The sequence below is a fragment of the Camelus dromedarius genome, chromosome 11 (assembly GCF_036321535.1).
Source record: "Camelus dromedarius isolate mCamDro1 chromosome 11, mCamDro1.pat, whole genome shotgun sequence".
NCBI lineage: Eukaryota > Metazoa > Chordata > Mammalia > Artiodactyla > Camelidae > Camelus > Camelus dromedarius.
The window spans coordinates 53,615,534-53,635,164 of record NC_087446.1 but is presented as its reverse complement, the minus strand read 5'-3'; the positions used below and the strand labels follow the sequence as shown (position 1 = coordinate 53,635,164).

Genomic DNA, 19,631 nt, shown 5'->3' with positions numbered 1-19,631 from the left:
TGATGCTTTTTCCATTATGCATCCCCAAATTTCAAAGCTTGGCTGTACACTGGAACCAAGACGTGCCGCTACCACGAACCCCCTACAATAAAGGCTGGGCAGAGGGAGGACCAGAGAAAGGCCTGGACTGCATATGGGACATAAAATTACCAACATCTGAGGCAAACTAGGGCTACAGAGGGAGGCCTAAGCGGGGGTCTCCTTGTTTCTACTTATACCTAGAGCAGAAACGTAACCCTGTCCCACTCCCAGCCCCGAGAACAAGAAGTCAGATAGCACCCCAAACCCCGTGTTCAGCTGTGGCCTTGAATTTCACACACACACTTACACCAGGAAAAGGTTAAGGAATTTTCTTTATTTTTTACAAATTAAGACTATGTAGATTTCATATATTTCTGAATCAAAAACACCTTTGTCTTCACAGTATGAGTTAGAGAATGCAGCCTGAGCTGAAAACCAAAGAACTAAAAAAGAAAGTGGTAATTACAGTGATTACTGTATTAAAAACCTTTTAGGCATTTTCTTTAAAAGTAGTTTTATATCTTGTCATTCTTGGCACTGTTTCTAAAGAAAAACTCCTTTATCCCAAGCAAAAAAGCACAAGAGGTGGAGTTTGGCTTCAAGAGATGTAACTCAGACTCTCAGGCCTAGCAGAGAATCAACAAATTTATGGAGAGTTGCTTTAGGGGGTTTAGCAGGAAGGAAATCCCTTTTAGTAAATTCTCAAGCCACACACTGGAGACAGCGTCTAAATCAGAGGGCAGCATCCTCTGCAGAAGCAAGCCATTCTGGGTGGCATGCCGCTCCAGGAATCCACACAGCCTGGGAAGAAAACTGCTTCATGGGATGGCAGTGATGTGGTGCGCACTGAACCAGTAGCCACCGGGTCAAACTGTACTGGTTGTGAACAGTGGAAGCCAAAAATGGTGTCTCACTAGCAATGAGCTTTTGATGGCTCAGCCCCCCTTACACTAAGCCCTGTGAGCTCCCAAGGCTGCCTGCCCTGCTGTGCCGGCTGACTGTGGCAGCCCACGGGGAAGGAGCTGGGGGTCCCCATTAGTGCTGCCCCCCTGCACTTGCAACCACAAAGCTGTAGGAAATTAGAAGTCTTGCAGGTTTCATCACTTAGCCTATGCCTGAAAGAAGGCTGCAAATTTCTAGAAACAGGTGAACAGACCAAAAACTAAAGTGCATCTGTACAATGGACATTTATCCACTGCCCCGAATCTCTGGCCTGACACTACCTATTAGTGCCCAGGTGGGGTAAGACAAAAATGCACAGACTGTTAAGAATGCTGCCTGCTAAGTCATCACAGCCCTGTTCCGTTGGTCTGAACAAAGATCCACTCAGTTAGAGATTTTGTTCTCCCCTGCCACAAACAGGTCCTTATCTCAGTTTGTCTGGCAGGATTAGTTACAATCACCCCCAGAGGCACAACCACTCCCCTTCCCTATCCTTCCTCTCCTGGGACCCTTAATCATAGCCACCTGGTAGAGGCCACTCAGTAAGGTGATAACCAAGAAGGAAAAAATAAAGACCAGGGGAAGTTTGGGAATTCTACATTATCTTGCCAGACATAATCAGCCTTTTCATAAATGCTTGACAAGAATCAGTCTTCCCTTTGTGCTGAAATCCTCCCACCCCATGGATGGGAAGCAGGCAGATTCCCTGAGGCTCAGACGAGGGATGGGAAAAGGGAACACACACAAATCCACACTCCTTTTGTGACAGCAAGGCAGAAAGGTGTGCTTGCCAGACCAGCAGCGACCTGGGCAGCTCAGAGGAAGCAAAGCGTCCACCAGAAGGGGCTTTTCATTTTCTTTGCGGGGTTGATCGCTCAGATACAATGAGCCCGAGTAACAATGGGACCAGCAAACGTCATTCCAATGGAAAACACACCGCCCAGTCCCACAGGAACTGCGCACAAACCAAACAATGCTGAGGAAGGAAGGGCCGGGGTGGCTCTACCAAACAGTTCAGGTCCACTTGGTGAAGCTCAGTCGGAAAGCGGACTCCTGGAGTTTGCTTCCTCTGCAGCTCTGGCTCCTCATCCTGGTAGACTGGCTGCCTGAGCAGAAGAGGAGGCCAGGGATGGGGCTGACAGAAAAGGGAGTGGGGGAGAACCCAGGAGTATGAAGCCAAACTCCAAACTATAGTCTGCTAATCAGTTTTTTGATCAAAAATTCAAAATAGAGAAAACCACAAAGTACAAAAGCTTTTCTGATGCTTTCATTATCATAGAACACGCCACCTGTAATGTGTGCAAAGAGGAAATGAGGAGCAGAGGGAGAGAAAGTCAAACTGGGGAAGGCTGGACAGTCATTTCACTTCTTCTCTTTCTTCTTGTCCTAGAAATGGAGGAAAATTACCCAGTTAACTTCTGGCATTGACAGTCAAGCTAAAACTCTTGAGTGAGCCAAAACTACACTGCCTTTGGTTAGGGATCAGGACAATAAAAAGGAGAAATGTTCCTTCAGTGTAGTAGGAACCAAATCTTAACCATCTTCCACTGTGGTGGTCGCCCAAGTTGCTGACAGACTTGACAAGAATATAGGTTAAGCAGCTGTCCCCACTCCTACCCTAAGAGTACTGAGGTGGGCGGCCTGACCCCTCCTGGCTACTCAACCCTCACAGCTCAGATCCCCACCAGTGAAGGCTGCAGGCTGGCAGTCTACCCTAAAAGAACTAAACAAGAGGCCATGACCGAGCCAAGATCAACTTTCCATCAGGCCTGAGAAGGAAGCATAAATCTTGGGTATAAACTCGAAATAATCTAGTCCAGTTCATTCTGCTGGGTAGAAGCCCAGTATATCATCACATGAATGAAAGGTGAACTGTTCTGACTGAAACTGGGGGGCCTGCCTGGTGCTCAGTCCAATCACAGCACAGGCCAGACAGAGAACCACCACTCCCATCTGGTTGCCTGCTTCTCACCACCACACTTGTCTCTCGTTCCACAGTATGTTCTATAAAGAAAAGCCTATGCTTTCATTTGTCCCCCTACTGGAGTGGACTGTATTTGCCACTCACTAACCCTGCAGAGAATGCCTCTCGTAAATTACAAAAGCTGGCTGTCAATATTCTACAAATCCCCTAGGATACCTTTTTGAGTCACAACTATCTTTACAGCCTTTAAATTCTTCTTAGATTGTTTCGTGCTGCCACCGAAGCTCTTCCCGTTTTGATACTCATTTCAGGGATTAGTTTTTTTTAAAAAGGATTGTTTTTCCTTGCTCCTTTTCCTCCAGCAGCTAAAGACTTCTGGTTCACCTTTTGCTCAGTGGCCTGCCTTACAGCACCCTGGACCCACAGAGCGTGAGCAAGTTCTCATGTATGAAGTGCACAAAGACGCTGAGCTCAGGAGCCCGTCTTTCACCTTCGGGTGGTGCTGACTAACCTTCTCATTCATAGCCAGGATCATCATGAGTTTTCTGAAGAGAGTAACGAAATCTAAGAAGAGATCAACGCAGTGCCTGAAAGAGAAGAACCAGATTTCAGGCTGCACCGCCCACTTTCCTTCACGCCCAAGCCCACAATGGGGCAGCACATAAAAACCCCACCCCACTGCCACGAGTCCGCTTCCCCAGCACTCCACCACCGCTGAGTAAAACTCCACTGTCTGGGATCCTTTTCAACTCAGTGAAGCCACGTAGCATAGAGAAAAGAAAACATGGGCTTCAGGCTCTGCAGAGGGCCAAGTCCAAACCCTGAACTATCACTAACTAGTTACGAGACTGAAGGGATTACTACATTAAGAAAATTGTATCTAAAAGGTTTAAGGAATACAACAGTATAGAGAGTAAACGGTGAAAGAGCCCTTTCCCTCCCCTCTGCCCAGAGGAAACCACTATTGAAAGTATGGATAAATATTATTTGTCCAATTTTTAAAAATGTGATGTCATTCAGGGACTGAGGGAGGTGCACTATTTGGTACACAGTGCCAAAACCATGGCTATCCTATCATGTACACCCCTGAAGGCTGGCCACAGAAATCAGCCAGCGCCATCTGGTCCACGCTTAGTCTGACGTGGAAAGAAAGGTGAGTCAGGCAAAGGGTCATCCCGGAGATTCAGAAAAGAGCCGTGGAATGAGAGAGTATACCCCACCCTTCATACTCATTAAAGACCAGTTTTCACACTCACCAGATATAGTCTTTATCTCCATTCTCAGCCTTTTCAATAATAAGTTGAGTATCAAAAAGGACAAAGCCACACATGACCACCAGCCCCACATACAGGTTTGCCTAGCAAAGGAAGAGTGAGATGAGGTCACCACCCGGCTGACAATGCAGAGATGAGAACCCGCCACGCGCTTCTCTGGCGCTTGGCCACTTGAGAGTACATCAAATGCTAACCCTCCTGACAAACACAATCCTGCACTTAATTATTTTTTATGTCACTGTAAGAGCTTCAATCATTTTAACAAGGAGCCACTGTTGGACTGGCTTTAGAAAAATGATCTCTGAGCAAACTATCCTCCCCACTGCAATGCCCAACCTCTGCTCAGTCTGTACTTTCACCTGTAGCAGAAGGATCCACCCCAGGAGGGTTAGTGGGGAGGCTTTAAGGGCACTGCCAGCAAAGATGAGAATTCTGGAGAATATCTTGCTTTAGGGGGTTAAGCAAGAAACAGAAGTAAGAGGCAAATGGCTGCTGGAGAGTTATGTGCAAAGTCTCACCTGGAAAAGCCAAACGGATCCAAAGAAAAGATTTGCCAGGGAAGACAGGAGCATCAGGCTCATGGCCGACATCAAGATACCTGTAAGAGATGACAAAATGCCGTCCTGAGAAAAGCCAAAGCAGAGAAATCCCATTAAGTTCATTCTTTACTTTCCCTTCAAAATGAAGGCTTTCAATTTCAACCCAACAGTCTCAAGTTGGAGGGTAGGGAAAGGGTCCTTGTGAGAATCCTGGCTGAAGCGGAGACCCTCTCCCTGCTTTTCAATCCACACATACCTCCCAGAAAGAGGTAGCTACGGCGCCTGGCATAGAGTGCACTCAGGGTGAAGCAGGTGAAGATCATTGCTGTGCCCATGAAGGCAGTGGGAAGGATGCTGTTAAAGGAAAAGACCATTATACCAAGGGCACAGGTATATCACCTACATTTAAAAGGTATATTCATAAGAGGAGAAATATGTAAGACACTACTAACACAGTTACCTGGGGTTGATGGCAATGCACAAGTCCAGAGCAGGGCCCAGGCCAACTCCTAGAAAACAAAAAACCCCAGAACACAGTATTACCACCAATTCTTGAAGAGGACCCTCATCCAAGAGCTGATCATCAGTAGCTTAGGCATGCCTACGGTCCTAGAAAACAACAAAACACGTGAGCTAAAGTAATCAAATCTCTCTCTCCCATCCTCAACTGTTTTCCAGAGAACGTATACTTGACAGAGCTGCAAAACTGTCCTCTTGGCTAAAAATCATGGATGACCCAGGAGGAACAGAGATTAGGAAAAATGAAGCAGGCACATCAAACATTTTTGAGGTAAACTGCAAGGCTGCAAACTCTGAAGAGCAGTGATGTGAGACTAATGTGGGCCAGACCAGGAATTAGAACAGAAGAAAAGGATAAAGAGCAAAGCAGTGCCTTGTGGCCAACAACCTGTAGTCATGCGGACTGACTTCCTTTGTAGCAGAAAAGGCCAGACCGGTTCTGTAGGTGGACACCTGCCAAGAGGAGGGTGCAGCAGCAACCTGCTCCAGCCCCCACATCTCCTCTACTCTGGCTATTCTCTCTCCAGATAATCCCACCTCTTTAATAGCTGCAAGCACAAGCTTTCCCTGATCTAAAAATCTTAATCTCTAAATCCCTTCCCTTCTACAATTTCTTCAACACTGTATAGATTAGACATACTAAGAACGAGTTGTACTAACTCAAATACTGCTTTGCAAGTATTTTTATTATGTAGCTTGAGACCTGTTTCCCTTAATGATAATTCTAGAAGAGCTGTGCTTTTAATTCTTTTCTTGAGAATCAGCAAAGTGCCCTGTAGGATGGATCTCAATGAATGGCTTTAATTAACTGTCTGCAAGATTTAGAACAGATGCTCCTAAGGTAGTTGCCAGTGTGGGTCCAACTAAGTCAGATTCTTAGGCCTAGTTTAGTCCCATGTCCACTGTTAACAAGTTACACTATGTAAGCTCGTGAACCTCATTCATTCAAGCACATGAACGCTTATTTTTGGATACAAAAGTAGAAGTCACAGTTACTAGGCACAAAGAGCTTACCGTCCCGGATGGGGAAGCAAGACGCACCTGTATGAAATGAGAAAGCAGTACAAGGCACACTCAAATACAAGGCAAGACAGTGCAGTGTGCCAGATGGGGTGTCTCAGAATAAACACATTATCTTGGATCTTAGTCTAAAGAGTATTAAAAATAGTTTCCCTCCCTTAAAATTAAACCAATCCCTTAACACACCTGTAAGGAAAGCAAATCCAGCAAGAAGTCCCAGTCTTTTTTGCTCAGTTTCATGGCTATGAGGTGTCGCCATCAGCCAAATCATCAACCCCAGGGAGCCCAAGGCAGAGAGCAGGCCAGCCTGTCAGATGCAGAGTCAATAATTAAATGCTTGAAAGTATCAAATTTATTTTGCAGGAGACCTTACTGGGTTCAAACAGTCATCTGAACTTCCTAATATTTGCTTCTAGAAAAGGCAGTGACGGCTGAAGATAGAAACCAGAAGCCCTGAAGGACAGGGTTAGGACCACAGTGGATGCTGCAGGCTCTTCTAGCCTCTTCTTGTCCATCAGCTACCACTACCCAAGTCAAATTATAAGCTTTGCCCAAGAAATAGAAAAGATGAATCAAAGCGACAAGTGCTTGAAGCACGTTCCAATCTGCACAAGTAGAAATGACCCCTTCTTGATCACTTTAAAACACACACAAATAGATATACACACACAGAGAGAAAAAAACTGAATGTCTGTATCTCCCCCATCACAAATTCATGTTTAAATCCAACCCCCAATGTAATGGTATTTGGAAGTGGTATCTTTGGAAGGTGATTAGGTCACAGGGCAGAGCCTTCACGAAGGGAGATTAGTGACTTTATAAAAGAGATCCCAGAGAGCTCCTCTGCTCTTTCTACCATATGGGGATACAGGAGAAGATGATGATCGTTTACATAGGAAGCTGGCCCTCACCACACAACAAATCTGCCAGTGCCATGATCTTGGACTTCCCAGCCTCCCAAACTGTGAGAAACATTTGTCATTTAAGCCACCCAGTCTACGGCATTCTATTACAGCAGCCTGAATGAAGTGAGATGGAGGGTAAGAACCAAAAGGTTAAGAGTAATTTTGGTGTGATGGGATTGTGGGGTTTTGTATCTCCTTCCTATCACTAGTTTATTTTCCAAATTCCCTACAATAAACATGCATTAGTTTTGTAAGAGAAAAAAAAATTTTTTTTTCTTCAAAAGAGAGCAAGTGGGAAAAGTAACAGGCATTAGAGAGGAAAATCATTAAGGATGTGTGTAGACACTGAAGTCTGTTCCTTCTTTTATTTTTATTTATTTATTTTTTTGTTCCTTCTTTTAAAGATAGGGTCGATCCTTATTTTTCACAGTAGGCTCCATAAAGTCACTGTGAGCAATTAATGAATACTGAACAAATGCTCCTGGAGGAAATAAAGGTTTAAGTTCTTTTGAGCCTCTCATCACAGTATTTTCAACAACTGATCAATACGTAACCTCGTTTTATGTGTTTTTTGCTTAAAGACACTTTGATATATACTGTTGACTCATTAACACAGACCTCCTGCCCAACAGCACTGTAACTCATGCCTGAACAAAGCTTATCTCACACACGTATTTTCTCCAAAAGACGTATCACAGTCCTGCACGTAGCTACACCAGACAGCGCTTTAGTGCTATGCCTGGGGCCATTTTAAATATCAAAATCACCAACAAAAATGACAAAAATGCAAAAAATGTGGCACTCAATAAACTATGAAAAGGACATTTGTTTATAGAATGAGAGCTTGGAATAAGGCAGTGCTGCCTTGTTCCACCTCAGTTAGAATACGGTGCAATGGGCAACTCAAATTTTTTGCTGCTCTGTGTATGGCAGCAACTGTTTGCAAAAGCACTGTGAAGACTGATTTTAGGGTTACAAATGAATTTTGGCGAGCAGGTAAATTCACAAATACGGAATCCATGAATAATGAGAATGACTGTATTTTACTACATTACTTAAACAAACAAAACAACCAGAAACCAAAAGGGCCACCTTTGCCTAAAAGGTGGAATGTGTTTTAGTCTAAATCTGAGGGATCAAAGCCCTATCTGAGTGTTTAGAGTAACTTTTCATACAGCGCCTGCAGAGGACACTTCTCCTCAGCAGTGGCAAATGCCAACACAGGCACACCCCTGTATTACGCTAAAAACGACACTAAAAGGGATAAGTCTTAGTCAGCAAGCCTTCAAACTTCTTGGCTATTCCTCAGCTGTCCGTCTTATTGCTGCCAGTCAAACCCAAACTCCCCCTCAATGCAGGAAAACAAGTTGTTGAAGGTTTTCACTCAATCACGCAGATAGAAGTGTATCAAAGAATAAAATGGGTCAAATTCTTTAAGGTCTCAACCCTGCCTCTCCTGATAATTAATCATACAATCAGTGTTTTGTATCCAAGTACTCCACAGTCATTCCAGCAAAAAAGAGGAAGAATGGAAGAAAAAAGGCTACTGTGCAGAACCATCCCAGCACGCACGTCAAGCCTCTGCTCAGTGGGTGGGGGTCCAGTACGTCAGCAGCACACCACTCAGTGTCAGGGTCAAGACATCCTGTTTGCAGTATCCAGAGAGGGCACAGCTGCCAGAAATGGCTCGGCATGTCCTGACTTACAGACTGGCTCTGGCTAGGTTCAGATCCCAAACTACTGAAAAGGACTAAGGAGGGGCATAGGCTTGGACCACCCTGCTGAGCTAGTTTCTTCCTAATGCAATGTGCCACAGCAACTAGAAGAAAAACCTGCTCTTACCTGAATGAAACGGGTGACCACGTGGACATAGGCCCCCGCGGCCGCCACAAACATACAGAGGGCAAAACTGGCATAGACCTTCTTCAGGTGCTGCTGTGTCGATGGGGTTCTAGGAAAGAATGTTAATAATGGCCATCACTCTGGGACCAATCTCATCTCTAAGCTAAGAATAATTTTTCTCTCTTCTTCCCAGGGTATATATGAAAGTTATAATACAACAACAAAAAAATAAGGCTTTGAAAAATAGGTTAACAAACAAAATCTTAAATGCTGAGGAAGAGCCCAAAGCCCCAAACTATGAACAATCGGTACCCAAATTAGAATAACTAAATGGCTTTCCAGTGACCACACAGTAGCCCTTAGAATTTGCTGCTTTTATCAGATCCTCTGGATTCCAGCAAAGTTAATATGTTAATTTATACATACAAAAGTTAATACACTAGGAAAAGGAAAAAAAAAACAAGATATGAAAGGAAATGTAATAAGGAAATACAGCCAAGGTCAAAGCACTTACATGTGGGAAAATTTTAAAAGTGCATCAAAGTTGATCTTCCGATCAAATATGTTCATGATGCTAGAGTCTGTGGGACACAGCCTCCGCTCTGTAGAATCAAGGATATAAGACAAGTTATTTTAAATATACAAGGACATATAAAATAACAACTTTCTTATAAAAAATAGCAACATACAAGTTTAAAAAAAATGAAAGTTATCGAAAATCCCACTGCCCTAACACCACTTTCATTTTTATGTATTTCCTTCTAAAGTATATTTGCAATCATACCCAACCATTTTAAAGTGGACAAAGGAAAACAAACCTATCTTCTTCTCCTCCCCAAATTGTTTCATTACTAGAATTTGATTTCTATTCTTTCAGAAGTTAACTTGCCCCTTTAAGACAGTTTGTATACTGTATACCAGAAATTGACACAACATTGTAAACTGACTATACTTCAATAAAAAAAGAATGCAAAGGGGAGGGTATAGCTCAGTGGTAGAGCACATGGATAGCACGCATGAGGTCCAGGGTTCAATCCCCACCCAGTCCCTCCATTAAAAGATAAATAAATAAATAAACCTAATTATCTCCCCACCTTCAAAAAAATAAAGACGGTTTGTTTGTTAAGAAATTCTCAATTAGCAATCTAGTTAAAAGGGACTCATTCTTACTGGAATATAAAGCAATTTATGTCATTGTTTAAAGATGCCAGAGAACTCCCTCAGTAAAGGCATAGACGCTTAAAGATAAAAAAAAGATAAAGCTGGGTCTGGCACTAGGACTTGCATTTTAAAAATATACATTTAGAAATGCACTTTAGAACTAAACTGAAAGGGATCTACAATTTTAAAAAGAAGAAAGTTCCTCTATGAAAAAGGGATTTTTTAAAAACACAATTTCAGAACCTTTCCTACCAAAGAGAATAGTACAAGGAATTTCTGCATTCTTCACCCAGATTTCCTAAATGCTAGTATTTCACCATATTTGCTTTATCTCCCACCCTCATACACAGCAATATATAGAGACTTAAAATTTTTTTCTAACCATGCAAGACACAATGCCCCCTTACACCTAAACAGTACATATACCCTGAAAACAATGATCAAAATCAGGAAATTAACAATGATAATACTATCTTCTGATCTACAGATCTTATTCAGATCTTGTGAACTGTCCCAACTGTCAGAAAGGGCATTTTAAAACTGAACTATACCCAGGTTACATTACATTGATACCATAAAGTCAGGATCTTAGGTTTCACTCACTGCCCATGCCACATGCACATTATATAAACACGTTTAATCTATAGAACTAAAAATCTAATCAAGAGCTTTCATCTTTCCTAAGTATCAATACTCAACATTCTTATTAGACCCATAATAACCCATTCATTTCAAATCAGCCAAAAAGGGGAGGTGATGAGGGGATTAAAACACAAAAGGTTTAAGCTGTTTGAAAGACAGGCCAACTACTCACGCTCACTCTATCAGCACCTAGCCCAAGGCTCAGCAAAATTAATCTAGGTAGTAAGAGTTACAATCTCGGGGGAAGGGTATAGCTCAAGTGGTAGAGCGCATGTTTAAGCACGCACAAGGTCCTGGGTTCAACCCCCCAGTACCTCCTCTAAAAATAAATAAATAAATCTAATTATACACCTCTCTTAAAAAAGAAAAAAAATAAGAGTTACAATCTCCAAACCAACTTCCTGAGGAATCCTGGGCCAGTGGAAAGATGCCATTCTTAGAACTCACAAGCAACACTACCATTTGTTTCTGGAGGCTCTCTCTCACACATCAAACAAGTTCAACGGCTGGCTTGCTTTCATTTCCTCTTTCCTTTCGCACCAGCATCCCTACTCACCCCAATTGTATTCTTAGTTCTGTTCTGAAAAATGGATACAGTGAGAAGCTGCAGAACCTACTAACGCTGTTCCTCTCACCTCTAAGTCACGGGGCTCTGGGCCCTCTTGATCTAGATGGTGCAATTATTGCAGGCTGTTGCACAGCCAACCACAGCCTTCTATAACCATGATGAATATGTCCTCTAGAGAGCACACTTACAGGATGGCAGAATCCAGCACCTGGAAAGTGTCTTTGTTTAAAACTTCCATTAACAGCCCTAATGACATCCCTAGACAGAACTTGCAACAGCACTGAAGCAACCTTCAGAGCCAAGTTTCTCAGTATTCACAACAAAGCTAGAGTGCCTCTTGCTTCCAATTTCAAGAGTTAAAAAGGAGGGAGGTGTTTCAATTCTCAAATACCCTGGGGATTTTTAGTCAGAAAGGGGCAATGCTCTGTAACCAGACCCCACTGAGTGGAAACTGTGGGAGGGGAGAATGGCAGAAACTCTTCTTTCCCAGTTTGCTCTTTGCCATTTTCCAGGGGGTATTAACTGTTTCACTTAGAACTGCAGGTAGAAAAGCCAAAACCATCAAAGGCCGGGAGGTAGGGAAGTGTCAAATAAGAATTCCTCCATGATTTAGCACCTTGTGATTTAAAATCATTAAAAAATTAATTAAATACAACCAGTTTTGCAACATTACTACCAATTCTAAAATTTAAATGAAATATGTAACTAACAAATTTTCTAGATGCAAAGGTCCACAGCAATTTTAGTAGCACTTTTATGGGGAAAAATGCAATAAAGCATACATTTATTTCAGAACTGTTAAAATTAGAGGGGGGAAAAGTTAGGTCTTAGAACCAAGGAAACATATGATAGTTTGCTCTTGGTCTGTTCCAAATAGACAAGAACTAATATACAGATAAGTAATGAGTTAAAACTGTTCTTACAAGTTTTGCCAGACAGACTAAACTTACCAGTTTTTTATCTTAGCTTCAACTACTTGTGCTCAGAAGCTGCACATAAAAGATACCCACATTGCAAGGGTTCATATGCAAACTCAGCTGAACAAGATTAAATTGCATTCATAATTCAAAAATAGCAGCTCCCATACCAAAAATATTTTCAGTCCCAGGAAAAGTTAGCTCTCAACAGGGCTTGAAGTATTCAAATCCATTAAGGGGAGGGGGAACCCGGTGGGGGAGGGCGGGGCAGGCGGGTATAGCTCGGTGGTAGAGTTGTGTGCTTAGCATACACAAGGTCCTAGGTTCAACCTCCAGTATATCCATTAAAAAAAGATAAACACAACAAAACCCCCAAAACAAACCACTAACCAGGTAACTTGGCTAAAATTCCAGAGGGGTCCCTAAGTGAAAAATCTTTCTTGAAAAAATTGTACATTAAAATGATAAATTTTATGTTATGTATACTTTACCACAACAAAGGGAAAAACTACATTACAAGTTACTTTAAAATTATTCAATATAGCAATTCCTCTAATAGACATCTAAGCCCATGACAAAGTGGATACCTACCACAGTAAGTGTTTAAAAAAAAAAAAAAAACAAAAAAAACCCAAGGTGGATACAGTATTAGTCTGTTTCACCCTGGACCACAGCTCATCAAATCTGGAAACTGGATCCTCTCTCCCACTCCCCAGTTCTATGCTCAAATCAAACAGGGAGGTAGACAGTGCCTCCTAGACTCATGGGAAATATGCCTGCATTGCGTATGTAAATGAGAAGTAACCGTTCGGTGCTAAATCATAACCACATTCCTTTAATTTAGTTCAGGATTCATTTTATGCCTTCATCCTTAGAAAGGCAGAATACCAAAACTTGTCAGAATCTGTCAAAATTTGTCATGTATATAGCGCTAAAGCTTTGTTGGAAGTGTCACCATATGTGGTTCTCCAGGCTGGCCTCCTCTGCCAGAGCCACCCCAAAACAAAACAAAACAAAAAACTTACTGCATAGTTTTATCAAGAAAAGAAAAACTTAAGGGTCTGCTTTCATTTGAGGAGGGAGGGGCAGCAGAAGCAGGAAGGAGGAGACAGATATTTTTAACAATGAACATCTATGTCTTCTTACATATTGTTAAATCTCTTGTTTTGTTCTAGGAATCTTCCTTACCCTTTTCCTAAAACAAAATATTATTATCAAGGGCCAAGCTTTAAATTAAACAAACAAAAAAAATCTCCTCAATCTTTATGCCAACTCCTATTAAGTACAATGCATATGAAACATGGCTGAGTGGACAAAAGCAATACAAAACAATCATGTATTTAGCATTCATTAAAAAAAAAAAAACCCTTTGCCTTTGAAAAAAAGAAAAGCTTGCTGACTGCTAAAGCCAGCACAGAAGCTGCCTCAGCATATACAATTTAACAACATTAAACCAGCAAGTCAAAGAAACACAGTTCACACATTTAATTAAACATTTAGTTGTGAATTATATGGTTCTTCATTCCTGTTGTAGTAATTCAGCCATCTTGAATCCTGTTCCCACGCATCCAGAAGGACCAAATTGATACTTGAGAGAAGAAAAATCCCATTTGATTAAAAAGAGAAGGGGAAGGGACTGTAGTAGTAGTTCTTAGTTAATTTTAGTAGTTCTTCCTATTGAATAGTTTTAAGACTCTGTATAACCACATCTCTAGCATCGTGGTTAAGAGCATGGCCTGCTGCGTTTGAATCCTGGCTATTTCCTTAGCTGTGTGATGCAGCAAGTTTTTGGCACTTAGCATCACTGTGCTTCCGGTTTCCTCATTTGTAAAATAATTACACATAATATTCCCTACTTCATAGGGTTGAGGACTAAGTGAGATAATACAAATAAAGTGCTTAAAATAGTGCCTCATACAAAAGACCAGCTCAATATAACAACCATTGTTTTACTACTGTAACTCATTATTCATGTCCTAAATACATGATTTTCCCTTTTAAAAGTCTGATTTTAGAAGACATTTATCATAGGCCTAATTTACATATGCTCTGCATTTTAATTTTAAAAATATTATTCAACCATTAACCCAGAGCTAGCTATATCCTGAAGGTTTAATATCTACCCAAAGGACAGAGTAAAATTAAATGGGGGTTGGGGGAAGCCTAAGAAAACTATAAACTGGAATTTAAGAGTCTCATGCTCTACCAACTGAGCTAGCTGGGTGCCTATAAACTGGAATTTAAAGGAACTTGATAAATCTTATTACTGATTAAAATGATTTTTGTTTCAATGGCATGTCTCTCCTCTGGCACACTTACTCTACCTCCTGTCCCCCAGGACCACAAAGGTGTTTTGAGACAGCCTAATAACCACTAAGTGATAATCTGATATGGTAGAGAATTTGATGAAGTAAATGTTCATTAGCCTGATGCTTTCCTTGCCACCCCTAGGAGATAGGTCAGTTTGGTTTCTGGAAATCTAAGGAATTCTGTTTTGACTAGTGCTTTGATCGTCCTAGATTTGGACTCCAGATGTCCCAGCCCATCATTTACTTGGACCAAAATCCCTGGATTAGGTAGCACTGAATCTCTAGGGGGCTGTCTCAGAACCAAACCAGTAATTGGAGATGGAATGGCTACTGCCTTCAATAAATTATTTTTTTTGCACCACACTGACACTACTGAATCTCCCTATCAGCCCAACTGTTTGACAGACACTGAATCATAAAAAGGTCCTAATGTCCTAAATACATAATCATCCTCCAGTATAAACCAGCAATCCCTCCCTAATAACACCATATTTAGCCCAAATGAGAGCAAGCACAGATTAGGACAAGCAGCACACCCACTCCACTCAACCCTCAACCTTGCAGCTCTTTTTTTCAATTTGGATTCCAGCTACTTGTGCACACACTTTTCTCACACATTTGGTTTTAAGCACCTTGAGAGACGAGCTTACATGATTCATCTCACTATCCCCCATACTTAGGCACAACCAGGAGTCTCCAGAGTAAGTCTCGACCCCATTAGCTAATCAAGAGTGCAGCAACTTAAAAGCAACACTCCCTAGCTGGCTCAGAGGAACCTACCTTAAAGAGGTCACTCAAGTGGCCCTAAAAGTCAATCTCTACAGTGTTTCTCTCCTTGGCTGGAACACTGTTTTGGAAAATATAAATGTGTATAATATAAAAGCTACTCCACAAAATTTGGTTAGAAACTCTAGAGGAAAACAGGGTGGAGTGAAAGACACTTCTACCAGATTCTACAGCCAAGTCAGAGAAGCAAAGGAAAATTTAGCAGAGAGCATCAAGAGAATATTCAGTGTTTTCTCCGAGGAGACTAATACCCTTGGGTAGTTTATGAAATAAAGTGAAACTCTTCAGGCCAGCAATAGTACCTTCTATAACAATGCCATTGACTACGTTTATACGAAATTTTACAACTTTCAAAGTGTTTTAGTATATAGATTACCCACTGATCTTCAATCCATGAAAAAAGGGCAATAATGATTAGTCCTACTTTAAAGATTAAAAAGAAAGTTCAAAAAGGCAGCATAACAGTGGCACAAGCACTGGAGTTGGAGTCACAAGTCCTGCCGTTTTTCTACCACATAACTTTGGGAAAATCATTTTACCTAAGGTCACCTAGATTTCCTTATCTGTAAGATAGGGTGATTAGCTAACATCTCCTCTACCAAGTTTACTGAATGCCAACACGAAAATCTGGGTGGGGAAAAAAAAAATCTGTGTGAAATTACTGTAAAGTGCTAAATACTTTATAATGGACATTAAAAGGACATTAGTATTGGCCAACCTCAGAAAGTTAAAAAGTAGAGCCAGAAGCAGGTTAGAGGTCTTCTGACCTCTAAAGTCTGGTGCTCTATTATTACACCCTACAGTAGAAAAGCAAGTTTTCATTAAGGCAGTTTCAACAATAGGTCAAGAGAAATCTTAAACAACAAAAAATGCTGATTCCCATTATACTTTTCTGTACTTTTCAGCATTTCTACAACAAGTATGAACCACATGAATAATCAGGAAAAGAAACCAGAAATGCTGACTAAAAATCTGGATTAATTTTCCCTTTCCTATTCTTTAGGAGAGTGAGACTTGTGGATCAAAAGTGGGGAAGGGAGAGAAGGGAAGAGGGTACTAAGCCATGTTTCCACAGCAAGATAAATGGAAGGAGGAAACTCTGAATCCAAATTACAGACTGCATTTCTCAAGGATTCAACCATTCTGTCCCCACTGGAAGAAAATGGCAGAGAATCTAAATGTTAACATATTCTTGAAGCCAGAACAAAAAGTATTAGGCAAAGAGGAATAAGAAAACACCAAAGAGAGTAAATCTAATAATTACAGACGTGTGTTTGCAGAAGCCGTAAGAAATGTGGTTATGCAACTTTAATCTTGAACTGAATTTTTTTAAGTCTGCTTTTACTTTTTTTTACTTTTTTTTATTGAGTTATAGTCAGTTTACAATGTTATGTCAATTTCCAGTGTAGAGCACAACTTTTCAGTTATACATGAACGTACATATTCATTGTCGTGTTCTTTTTCGCTGTGAGCTACCACAAGATTGAACTGAATTCTTAAACTACACATTTAACCAAAAGATAAACTTGAAATAAATATCAGTAAATAACTACAAAAATCCATTCGCCATTAACCTTTAACCTTGAAATCTTTGTCTATGTTTTCAGGCACAGTCAGCTCTTCTATGCGGTTACACATTCACAAGTTAACTATTGCTAGAACAGAGTCTCAAGTTCAGAGAGGTTTTTGTTGTTCGGTCAATGAAAGGCCGATGGGGCAGGCAATGCAACCTGGGCTGGCACGGGGTTGCAATTCCTCGCTTAATAAATACACAAAAACACCACACCTCCAGCAAGTAGGTTTAAGAAAAAAAAAAGAAAAAAACAAAACCGCCCAACTACGCCTTTCCACAGCGGACTTTGAGAAAGACGCCCACAAGGCTCAGGACCAAGCAAAGCCAAGGCCACCTCACCTGTCCAAAGGTAACCAATCAGACCAAAGCGGGGCTGTTCTGTGGGGCTGGCAAGCCAGGCCTGGCCCCGGTCTCTCCTCACCTCCCGCCTCTGCTGTTGGCTTCCAAATAACTAAGGAGCCTCGCGTGTCACAGAGGAGTGTGACATCACCCGCCCCGCGGTGACAGGGCAGCCTGCCGGACGAGGCCCTTCACCGCTCCTGGCCCTCGCCGCTCACCGAGAGGCGGCCTGGCCCAAAGACCCGCAGGAAGCCAGGGATCGGCTGGGTGGGGCGGGGAGGACCACAAACCCGTGAGGTTTCGCTTCCATTCTCCGAACGAACGAAGGTGTGGGCGACGTGCCCTGAATTCAAGGGATCGAGGCTGGGTCTTGACCAAGGAGCCCCTGCGTCTACACTTGGCGGAGAAGGAGGGACGCGAACTAGAAGGAGGCAGGGGCCTTCACTAGCTCTCCCGTACAGAATTGGGGGCTTCGACGCCCCCCCGCAAAACCCCGGCGGACTCGCGCCCGCCCCTCCCCCGCGCCAGTACAGTTGCGCGTGCGCGGTACTAGTTCCCGTCTCCCCCCGCCCCCCCTTAGCTTTCCGGAGTCCTGTCGCGGAGCAGGGCCCCATCCCCGCAGCGTGCAGTCTTCCCGAAAACAGACACTACTCTCACTCTTGTTCAGGCAGTAACTGTTAATCCCCTATTTCTCACTCCAGGCTTCAGCAACCCTAGCTTCAGACGTACCTTCTGCCTCGGCTCTCAGGAGCCCACACAGTTCTTCTGACACCGGATGTGCTTCTGACTACCAGGGTCCGCTCCAGACTCTTTACCTTGAGTCCGCCCCTCAAGGGAAGCTCCGCCCCCACGTTCCACCTAAGGCCAATTCTCATTGGCTGTTGATTGCACTTCTGCCTTTTCATTGGTTGTGAGTGCATAAACAACGGCCGCTTACTTCAGAGCCGTTTGCGTAATGCCCGTGTCAATCAAGCCTCTGGCCGCCAACTGGCGTCGTAGCAAGAGATCTCCGCCTTCTTCCCCTCATAGTAAGGAAGGGTCGCAGTCCAAAGTCGCCTCTAGTGGACAAGAGGAAAGGGGCAGGCTCCGCCCAAGACAGGGCAAGTAACGCAGCCTCCACCACACGCGGTGGGACTCTGCAAAGTCCTGGGATTCTGGTTTTAGGCTTGTCATGGAATGTAAAAGGGGGAAAGAGATTCAGAGAACACAGAGAAGCGCTCTTACAGGGGCCAATTTACAGTGAATCTAGTGAAGCTTAAGCTTCAGAACACCTTTGAAGGTTCAGCGAATTCTCTAGGAACGCGAGGAGGACTTAGCAGCCCCAGTCATGCATTGGACTCACGGACCCCACACCCTTTAAGTCCAAGTGGTGGTCCTGGGGTCGCGGAGGTGGGGGGGTGGCAGTGGGCTGCCGGGCCACCTCCCCATCCATCTTTCTTGAAGGAGGTGGGTAGTAGTGGGGTGAGTGGGAGGGAACAAGGGCGGCTACCTGGCCAAGCTGCCCTGGCAGCCCTGACTGAGCCAAAAGAGATCAAAGAGCTGGATCTCCGGGAGGACTTGTCCCCAAAGAGAAGCAACACCTGTGCAGGGATTTATAGTGAGGGCTAGTGAAGATGATTTAAAAAAAAGTTTTTACACTATCAGTTTTTTTTTCAAAAACTTTTTTTTGTTTTTGGTAATTTATCTTTCTAATATCTCTATAAAAATAATACAACGTGGTCATAGGAAGAGGCAAAGTATATGCAGCCAAAAAAATAAGTAGAAAAAGAAAAAAGAGATTACAGCGGTTCTCAGGCAGTTAATAAGAGTAATGTGAGGTTTTTGGATTGTGTGATGTTTGTGGTTTTGTGGGCATTTTAAAATCTGTAATGATTTCTTGTTCTAAATTAATGTTGACTTTATTACATAATTTTGTATTCTTTTTCTTAACTATGCCTTACAATTATAGATGTTTCAGGCTGCACAAAGCATAGATCTACACCTGCCTCTCATTTTCCAAGTGAGGAAACAGGTCCATGGACAGAAAAGGTTCTGGAAAAATAAGATAGGAAATTTAGATTAAGCATTTGATCAGTGGAGATTGCATCAGAATGCAGGTTTTAGGAAACTGCTTCCTAGAAGGATAGAATATCTTCTGAGTAAAGAATACAAATGTGCGGGGTATGATTCTCAGTCCACAAACTCAGATATACAATAAACATTTTATTTTCTATAGTGCACCCTAATGTTTACTCTGAACCTTATGCCACTGGAGTGGGAGAAAATGTATTATCAGTCTTCCCTGGGGTTTCCTCTCCCTACCCGACCCTAATTTCTGCCACATTTCTGGGGCTAAAGTGCTTGGGAACAG

The 19,631-nt window shown here is 42.5% G+C and overlaps 1 protein-coding gene across 1 annotated transcript; it reads right to left on the bottom strand.

Annotated features, from left to right (window-relative positions):
• Positions 1-335: 335 nt before the first annotated feature.
• On the bottom strand, positions 336-18,119 carry TMBIM6 (transmembrane BAX inhibitor motif containing 6). Its single transcript, XM_010989709.3, has 10 exons — positions 18,011-18,119; positions 9,501-9,588; positions 8,987-9,095; positions 6,426-6,546; positions 5,161-5,209; positions 4,957-5,054; positions 4,680-4,759; positions 4,144-4,244; positions 3,399-3,474; positions 336-2,349 (listed from the first exon to the last, which is right to left on the bottom strand). The coding sequence occupies exons 2-10, from the start codon at positions 9,554-9,556 to the stop codon at positions 2,326-2,328; spliced, it is 714 nt and encodes a 237-aa protein (XP_010988011.2). The 5' UTR covers positions 9,557-9,588; positions 18,011-18,119; the 3' UTR covers positions 336-2,325.
• Between the last annotated feature and the right edge of the window lie 1,512 nt (positions 18,120-19,631).

Excerpts from the sequence above, each read along its gene's own strand:
- TMBIM6 (XM_010989709.3), bottom strand. The coding sequence starts at position 9,556 with ATGAACATATTTGATCGGAAGATCAACTTTGATGCACTTTTAAAATTT. Across the intron at positions 9,096-9,500 it reads CTTTTAAAATTTTCCCACAT|AACCCCATCGACACAGCAGC; the intron begins GTAAGTGCTTTG and ends ATTCTTTCCTAG. Across the intron at positions 6,547-8,986 it reads TGGTCACCCGTTTCATTCAG|GCTGGCCTGCTCTCTGCCTT; the intron begins GTAAGAGCAGGT and ends TGCATCTGACAG.